Source organism: Anguilla anguilla, chromosome 17, assembly GCF_013347855.1.
Source record: "Anguilla anguilla isolate fAngAng1 chromosome 17, fAngAng1.pri, whole genome shotgun sequence".
NCBI lineage: Eukaryota > Metazoa > Chordata > Actinopteri > Anguilliformes > Anguillidae > Anguilla > Anguilla anguilla.
This window is the reverse complement of record NC_049217.1, coordinates 24,059,630-24,068,850: the sequence shown is the minus strand read 5'-3', so window position 1 is coordinate 24,068,850 and position 9,221 is coordinate 24,059,630. Positions and strand designations below refer to the sequence as shown.

The window sequence follows — 9,221 nt, the reverse complement described above, 5'->3', positions numbered from 1 at the left end:
TATAAGAATGTTTGAACTTTTTTCATGAAATAATTTTTATTTTTTTTATTTTAAATGTGTTTCATGTTTGTTCAGATTCCCTTAGTCTATAATATTACATTTTGTCTAAAGACCTGAAACAATTCAGTATGACACATATGCAATAACAGACAAATATGCAATAACGGAGGAAATCCGGAAGGGGGCAAATACTTTTTTCATGGCATTGCACATGCTCTTCTGTTAAGTTAATTTTAAAAAACCAAGGGAAGGTTTTTACTTGTATATGCAGAAACAAACAATTGCACATATTAGCATGAGTTCTGTTAAGGTTAACGAAGGCTACTAAGTACTTAGCATGTAGTTAGCATGTACTGTATTTCCAACAGCCTTGGAGGTTCATCTTAAAGCATGGGTCTACCACCCTCTTAAAATCAGCACCCAATTCAAACCCAAGTAAACAGGGCCCTAATTCACAAAGAATGATAACTGAGTTATCTGGATAACTGAGTTGAGTAAAACAAAGACCCCTCATTATGGAATGAAGTAAAATTATCTATTCCAGGTTTAGCACAGTTATCTAGCTAATTCAGAAATCCTGGTTCATGAAATACCCCCCTGGACTGCAGAACAGTGATCTTCAAGCAACAATTGTGAAATCATGAAAATGCACTTCTTGTACGTCGCTTTGGATAAAAGCGTCTGCCAAATGAATGTAATGTAATGTAATTGCCTTTACCCATAAATTAATGAATAAATCTCTCATAAATTAATGTTGGACTGAAATAACTTGTCTTTTGTAACTATGTGTAGTTTTCATGAGAATATTCCAGTGTTCCTCTTGGGAATTCCCCTCAGTGGGGAAGATAATGACACTGCACAAAAGAAACAAATAACAATAGACAAGAGCAAGTCATGTTCAGCTATAAAAACCGGTAATTACTTACAGCTTCACTTTTTTACTTCGGTTCCCATGGGGAGCCACTTGGCACACTGTGACAGATTACTGTATTTGAAACATGAGGGCTTTGTAACTTGGGGGTAAGGCTTACCCCCATTTGCCTCAGTGTGGAAACTTTATTCCCTTTTCATGCTGTCTTGCAGTTTTGCCCCTCAGATGTTGGCGGTGTGCCTACCCGCCACTGTGAGTTGTATCATAGAGACATCTGCTGGACGATTGTGGAACTACACATTGATGTATAATGTGTCCCAAAATATGAATTAGAATGAATGTCCCTAGTAAAATGAGCAAATACTTTTATGCATGATCTCTGACCTTGGGCCTCTGTAACTCTGTGACAAATTCATATGATCCTCGGCGTGTGCGAATCGCATATATCTTTTAGTCAGTTATTAAAATGAGTGATTTCTGGTCATTACGTGTCACCTTGCTGTTTGCGTTGGCTGCTACTCAAGATCCCTTGCCGCTGTGGTAACCTGTTCTGTACCCAGCTATAACACTGATATACCATTTTGTTGCTTTCAAATCAAACTTAAGTGGAAAATACACCAGCTAAAAACAGACAATGAGGCTGCTGTCATGGCGACAGATGTCCAATTCTGGCTTCACTGTGATTTTCCTTTGACACCCTGTCCCCAGTATTGAACATTCACATCTCACACCCATTTTAAAACTCTCCACCTGCCCTAAGCTCAGACTTCACTTCATTGCTCGCCTCATCTGTTAAAGACCATAGACACGTTTGATGTTTCCTTCATGCTGGAGATCAAGGTGGTAAGTGCCCTCTAGTGGCTGGCGAATCACTAGCGGAATTAGCTGCTCAAAAACACCACATAAACGGTGCATTACATTAGTCATTTAACAGATGTTCTTAACCCAAGGAACGTGAAATGAAACAGCACGTAAGTGCATCCACTTGAGTAGTATATGTGAGCAATAGTGGCAGACCTGCCTAATAGCATTCCCAGATCAGTTAGTGAATGAGTGCAACACCTATAAGGCATTAATGGCTTAATATCTGGCCTTGTAATGGAAAGGTTGTAAGTTTGATACCCAGGTTGGATGCTGCCTTGAGTAAGGTTATTAACCTATGTTTCTTGTCAATCTTTATCTTATTTTTTTAATCATTTCCAGCTGTATAAATGGACACTATGCAAAAAAAGAAGTAACCAAACATTTACTAGAATGAGTAAGTGCATACTCACCAGGTAGATCAGCCGTGCCAAAAATTCTCCAAAAATAGGTTTAAAAAAGGGAGCAAAAGTGCTATTAGCATTATCTACATGCTATGTGCTCCACCATATGTCATCTTGGGCCAGTGCAAGAAAATAATCTCATTACTGAAACAAAATGTACAGACTTGAGGCTAAGTCAATGACAAAAAAAAATGCATGAATAAGCATACAGGAATAAGACATCAAAATTCAAATGACAAAAAAAAATGTTTATTTAACATTTTTTATCCACTCGCATAAATTTGGATGAAATCTTGGAAAATTCCAGTGAATACCGACCCGAAATTGTACATACTGGGGGAGATCACAGAAAAAATTTACAACTACTACTTTCGCACTACTGATTCAGAAATCGAAAGCTATTAATGAAACGCTAGTACGTAAACATAATAAAATGATTTGGATGCCACTGGCTGCTGATCAGGTGATGGTGGAAAAGGCGGGGTGGGGTGGGGGGGGGGGGCGGGTCAAATGTACTCGGGGCGCACCACAAAGCGGTAGATGTACGAGTCCTCGTAGCAGGGGTAGGCCTGGCCCGTGTGATTGTTGGTGGGGATGAGGGCCAGGTTGTCCTTGAAGTCCCGGACATGGAAGACGTAGCCCCCTTCGCCGCCGCTGCTGTTGCCGCAGGTTACCAGGAGGCGGTTGGTGAAGCGGATGGAGCTCTGGTAGTCGCTCAGGCTGCTCTGGCTCCTCAGCCTGACTGCCGGCACGGTCTCGCACTGCACCGTGCTGCTGGAGCACTCCTCCTGGGTCTTAAAGACGTTGGCGGCCCAGCTGACCTTTTTGTCCCGGAGAACCGCGCTGGTGTGGACCGGCGTGGAGAAGGTGTGGTCTATGCTATAGTACACTGTCTCGTAACTCTCGTAGTTGTATCCCCCGTAGGGATTCCTGGAGTTGTAGCGTCTCTCTTGGCGGCTACCTCTGGAGACGGCGGTGGAGTTGACGTCCAGGCTCCAGGGGTTGGCGGTGTAGATTCGGGGGAGGTACTCGTCGTCGCTGTCGTTCAGGCGTTTCCTGAGCTGGGCCAGCGAGAGGGCGTGGAACTGGAACCCCCGCAGCATCCCCGAGCGGACCAGCTCCCCGTGGCGGCCGTAGAGGTCGGAGGTGAACGGGAGGTCGTAGAGCTCTGCCGGCGGGATCATGGGGAAGCGGATGAGACGCAGGAGGGCGGCCTCGTCCCCCAGCCCCGGGGAGCCGCGCCCGTCCCGCACCCAGCTCTCCAGCGCCCGCAGCAGGAAGGCCTCGTCCGGCACCGCCAAATCCGACCGGGACAGGAGGGCCTCCAGGGCGTCCCGGGACAGCGTGGGCCAGGCCGGGGAGGAGACCAGCGCCTCGCAGTTCCAGGCCAGGTACTGGAGGCAGGTCTCCTGCAGGGCCAGGTCGCCCGTCTGGACCGAGTACTTGTACAGAGACGCCTGGGTGTGGAAGGTGCTGTCCCATGGGAGCAGGAGGCCAAAAAGCCGGCCCGCATCCTCCTGCAGGCGCTTCATCCCGAAATCGGAGGCCAGCTTGTGCAAGCACTGGGCGGACGAGGCCGAGATGTCGATCTCGCGGGTGTACAGGTACCTGGAAGCCCAGGGTGAGACCATGCAAATTAGTACGGTGGATTAGCTGCATGTCACCTACCGTCCTGGTAAGTCTGGCTCTTCCAGCTATTCTGGATATTTAGGCGGTGTGGTGTTGTCTGCCGTACTCACCTTGGAAGTTGCTTTGCCAAATGGACAAATGTAAGAGTCAGCACAGTGGACTGTGGATTACAAGCCGATCCAAAGCCTTTTTGAGTATCATTAAATAAGATCTCTTTTCAGTATTATTATTATTATTATTGTTACTATTAATAATAATAAATAAGCACTGTTTTTATGTTTTTGTGCTTGTGCAATTCTAATACTCTTAGGTTGTCCAATGAACTTCCAGGCTTTGTGACAGGATCATGGGCACGGGTGACATAGCCCACTGGAAAACAACTTTTTTTTTTAAAGTGAGGAATGAAGTGAGGGTGAATGAGTGAGTGTCCAGGTTTGCCTTGATTTTTATTATTTTTTTAAAGATTATACTTTTACCAGTGTATCTCACAGCCACTTTTCACCTTATAACACAAATATAATATAAAGCATGCTGGTTGTAACTAGGACTTTTAAAAAGTAAAAAAATAAAGGACTGTTAACAGCTTAATTTAATCAGTCCTGTTTTTATTTCACTATTGTATAACACTAAAGCAGACCAATATGTCGGGCAGCATTTCCAACGTGTACCACACATTTCCATCCCAAGGTGTGTAGTTCAATATGCATTCTGAAATCTTTTTCAGCTTTTGTGTGTGAGTGTGCAAATGTATACTAATCTGACTGATGTGCACTATATAACGGTCATAAATAGGCCAGAAAAAAACAAAAACACTATTCCATCGACTTTATGTGAGAAACAGCGACTGACTGGATGGCGGCCGGCGGGGTCACCTGACCTGAGGAACTGCGAGACGTAGCTGCGGCAGTCCTGGCTAACGTTGATGGTGAGGTTTCCAGCCTGGAGGGCCTGGAGGGAGAAGGAGGGCTCAGTGCTGAGGGACAGAACCAGGCTGTGGACGCAGGAAGTGTTCTCTCCAACTTCTTCCTCGGGGCTCAGCACCACGACGGTGAGGTCGCAGTCCCGCTTGCTGTCGAACAGCGCCCCCAGTTCCCCCGAAAGGCTCAGGCTGTGGTCCAGGGGGAACAGGCGGTCATCCTTCACGGCCACCTCTGTGGGAGATGCGCCACGTTTCACACTCAAGACGTTGAAATCATTCACAGTTTGAAATCACTCACAGTCTCTCTCTCTGCCCTAGTGGTCCCTTTGTGCAGTGTTCACAGGCGCGGGTAGAAAAATCTTACTTTTCTCACAGATGACGCCCGCGTCCTCTGCGTGTGTGCAGTCTGTAGTGCCCCAGCCTTTAAAGGGGCAGCTGGACAGGGAGGGCTCTGTTCCCTTGCAGTCCAGGTCATCCAGCCAAATCTGGCCAGACCCTGAGAAGAGCAGGCACAGACACAGCACTGACAGTCAGGGCCCAGAGGAATGAGAACGGATACACACAGTGGATACATGCAGCACAGACAGTCAGGGCCAGGAGGAATGGGGATTGGTGCACACAGTAGATAGATTCAGCATCGACAGGGGCAGGAGGAATGGGGATTGGTACACACAGGAGTAGATAGATGCAGCATTGACAGGGGCAGGAGGAATGGGGATTGGTACACACAGGAGTAGATAGATGCAGCATTGACAGGGGCAGGAGGAATGGGGATTGGTACACACAGGAGTAGATAGATGCAGCATTGACAGGGGCAGGAGGAATGGGGATTGGTACACACAGGAGTAGATAGATGCAGCATTGACAGGGCCAGGAGGAATGGGGATTGGTACACACAGAAGATAGATGCAGCATTGACAGGGCCAGGAGGAATGGGGATTGGTACACACAGAAGATAGATGCAGCATTGACAGGGCCAGGAGGAATGGGGATTGGTACACACAGAAGATAGATGCAGCATTGACAGGGCCAGGAGGAATGGGGATTGGTACACACAGAAGATAGATGCAGCATTGACAGGGCCAGGAGGAATGGGGATTGGTACACACAGAAGATAGATGCAGCATTGACAGGGGCAGGAGGAATGGGGATTGGTACACACAGGAGTAGATAGATGCAGCATTGACAGGGGCAGGAGGAATGGGGATTGGTACACACAGGAGTAGATAGATGCAGCATTGACAGGGGCAGGAGGAATGGGGATTGGTACACACAGAAGATAGATGCAGCATTGAGAGTCAGGGCCGGCAGGAATGGGGATCAGTCACTCCGGTTGCTCACCTGGCCCGTAGGTCCCTCCTGTGACGGCGGACTGAGCACCGGGGAAACGGAGCTGGCGACACACCACCTGCGCCTCGGTCATGTCCCAGCCGTCATCGCACACAGTCCCCCACTGCCCCCCGTGGTACACCTCCACCCGGCCCTCCGAGGACCGCCTGCCCCCCACCAGCCGTAAGTCCCCCTCCCGAGCCGCTGGAAGGAAGGAGGAAGGGCGGGTCGTCAGAATGGTTCTTCCCCCCCACACCCCCACACACACACACACACACACCTGGGGGTGTGGTAAAGCTTGCACCATCAGCAGACTGCACCAGCCAACATACTTTCATTTTGAGAGAACTTTTATCTGCTCTTCGCGGGTGACTTCGAAAGAAATGCCTTGAAATGATTTGATAAGAAGGTGAGCATTATTCCTTCTGAATTTGCATTTGTTTAATTATCCTTGTTTTATTTCTTTAAAAAGGAGCATTTTCTATGTTCATACGTACTTTCAATATTCAGCAACTTGTTAAATGTGAATACTTGTGTAAAAAGTGGTGTATACACATCTACATGAAAATGTTCCCATTTATGTAGCCTTTTTATAAAGAAAATTATTGTAATTTTTAATGCACGCGTGCACACATTTATCCGGTATTTCTGCAACTTAAGCATAACGTGAGTTCTGCACTGACCAAATAAGCTCAGCAGGCATAAGTCCTGACCAGACTTGCAGAAACAAGCGCCATCAGGCCATTCCAGCTGTTTAGTGCGAAAATGAATCCCCAGTCCCTGTTTGCATCACGTGCTCTCAGTGCAGAAAATTTGTTTTTTTTGTGGCTACTGTGGTTTGAGGGTGGTTAAAAAAGGAAACTGTAGTAGATATAACTGTTTCAACCGTTAATTATTCCAATGAAATTAGCAGAAGCTGTTATTATATGCGCGCACCGCTCATAAATTATAACAGTGGAAATGCTCCCCGTGGGGAAAAAAGTGCAAACGCGAGGATAGGCGTCGAGCGTCCTCCGGAACTTACCCGCAGACAGACGGACGGACATCATCATCAGCCACGAAAGGGAAGCGATTCCAAGAGTCAGCATTTTCCGAAGCCTTCAGGGGGGAAACTGTCGAGAAGCCAAAGGGAAACGAATCTTGTTGTTTATTGTAAGGCGATTTTGTGTAATTTCTTTTTTTTTTTTTTTTTTTTTGCATTGTGTCAAACCACCCGAACCCAAGTACAGTGAAAATCCTTGCAGGAGAGACACTCATGACCTAGGCCCTGACTGTGGGACACAAACAATTCAAATAGGTGAAAACGCAACATTTACAAACCCACCATCACCAATTTAAAACCTCACACAATTAACTAAAGGAGACATCTGTGATGATGATCCTCTACTGCAGCTCAGTTCCAGAACAGCCACCAGACCGGTGGTTTTCAAATTCAGTACTGAGGAGCCACTGTGCACACTGGTTTTAGACAGCCAATACCTTGATCAACTAAGGCTGTTGAAAACATGCGGTCAAGTTCTAACACAACCTTGTACTTTAAATTATTCTGGTATAATGGCGGTTGGTCATCTGCCCTTTGCTCTGTCATTGAACTCTTCATTTTTCACAAAATAAGTTTAGTTTCAGTGACCAGGTGACCACACTGCCAATAGAACCTTTATGATTACACATCATTTATAATAATCGAATTGATTTTAAGAATGTGACCTCGTAAAAGAGTCTGTTTGTCACACAGCATTTTAGGCTACTTAAAATTGAAGCATTGGCCGATCCGACTTATTTAAATTCCTAGGATTTGAATGTGCAATATGTATTCTTCATGTGTGCAGAGCTATCTCTGACATATTGCAACCTTAGAAGTCAGGCAACTGCTGTAGCCTACAGGTTTAAGAAAACGTTCAAGGCTTTTTTTTTTTTTTTTTAAATCTTACCTTCAACAAGATTTTTCTCATTTAAAACGTTTTTTGTTTACTCGTTGGTTTTTACCATTTTAATAAAATATATACTTTTATATTTATGTTTTTAACCTTGTTTTTATATATCTTTGGTCATTCAGTGCATACTATGTTTTACTTTATAATAGTTTATTTCACTATCTTTAGAAAGCACTTTGAACTGCATTTTAAAGTATGAAAGGTACTACATAAAAGGCTATTATTATTAAAAGGATACATCATTCTTCAGTTGACATTAAATGCTATTCAGAGGTTGCAATCGTTTTCCCAAAAAAAAAAAAAACCCAGCATCAGACCATATAATATAGATTTGCCGCAAAAAGCTCACGTGTCACCGTCTCATACAGTGCTTCTCAGTCTAGCACGTGGCTGCTGTAAAAACCCGTGCAAAATGAAGATACTTCCATTTTTATTCGAACTGTGCAAGCGAAGTAATATCTCACCTCTGTGGTCAACGAAGAGGGTCGCAATCCTCGAGACACTGAAGTCGTTTCTGTTTGGTAACCCTTTTTATGCAGGGCTGTGAAACTTTTTCTTTCTTCCAATGTCCTGTTTCTGGATAAAGCCGCGGTTTAAGTTTCGTTTTTGTTGAAATCCCATATTTTTCGCCTTTCATCGTGTGTCATGCTGACCTGCAAAAACTTGATATTATCTCTTTTTGAATCACGTCAGAACTTGATCGTCATTACACAAGAATACACCTACACAATACATAATTCAGCCCGTTCCTTCATTACCGGTTTATTCCGTGATTTCGCTGCCCTTAAAAATAGATAAAATAGTCATAACACATAATATAACAGATATGGAGGTTACTACTTCCATATTATCTGTTGATTTGAGGCCAGATAATGGATTTACTGATTTAAGTTTCTTAATGATAATCGAGCATTATTCATTCTGTGTGGAACAGAAGTGGTCATCCCTTCTTTGTAGACACACACACACACACACATTTTTATTGCATAATGGAGGCCACGCACTCCTTATCAGACCTCCAAAAGAAAGCAGACTGTTTAGTGTGCTGACAGGGAGTCAGCAGGTTTGATAAAGAGACAATGCTCAGCTGCAAAACATCCGATTGGATCAGCATTGTGTAAAACGAAGGCTTGCAGTGTTAGTGTTTTGTATTGCTGGAAAGCCGACGTTGGGGAACAAGTTGGTGTCACGGCTACAAAGGCCAACCCAGTGTGACATGCTTACAGAGATAGCGCAAGCAGCATTAATCGTACTGTTTTATCATGACTGTCTTC

At 44.9% G+C, this 9,221-nt stretch overlaps 1 protein-coding gene across 1 annotated transcript; it reads right to left on the bottom strand.

Moving 5' to 3' along the window:
• Window positions 1–2,363: 2,363 nt before the first annotated feature.
• Window positions 2,364–9,143, bottom strand: LOC118216838 (galectin-3-binding protein A-like). Its single transcript, XM_035398399.1, has 6 exons — window positions 8,412–9,143; window positions 7,038–7,125; window positions 6,026–6,217; window positions 5,049–5,180; window positions 4,643–4,916; window positions 2,364–3,744 (listed from the first exon to the last, which is right to left on the bottom strand). The coding sequence occupies exons 2-6, from the start codon at window positions 7,099–7,101 to the stop codon at window positions 2,643–2,645; spliced, it is 1,764 nt and encodes a 587-aa protein (XP_035254290.1). The 5' UTR covers window positions 7,102–7,125; window positions 8,412–9,143; the 3' UTR covers window positions 2,364–2,642.
• Window positions 9,144–9,221: the final 78 nt, after the last annotated feature.

Coding starts and splice junctions, on each gene's coding strand:
- LOC118216838 (XM_035398399.1), bottom strand. CDS start 7,101: ATGCTGACTCTTGGAATCGCTTCCCTTTCGTGGCTGATGATGATGTCC. Junction 5,181..6,025: donor AGGAGGGACCTACGGGCCAG/GTGAGCAACCGG, acceptor TGCTCTTCTCAG/GGTCTGGCCAGATTTGGCTG. Junction 3,745..4,642: donor TACGTCTCGCAGTTCCTCAG/GTCAGGTGACCC, acceptor CTGGGCTTCCAG/GTACCTGTACACCCGCGAGA.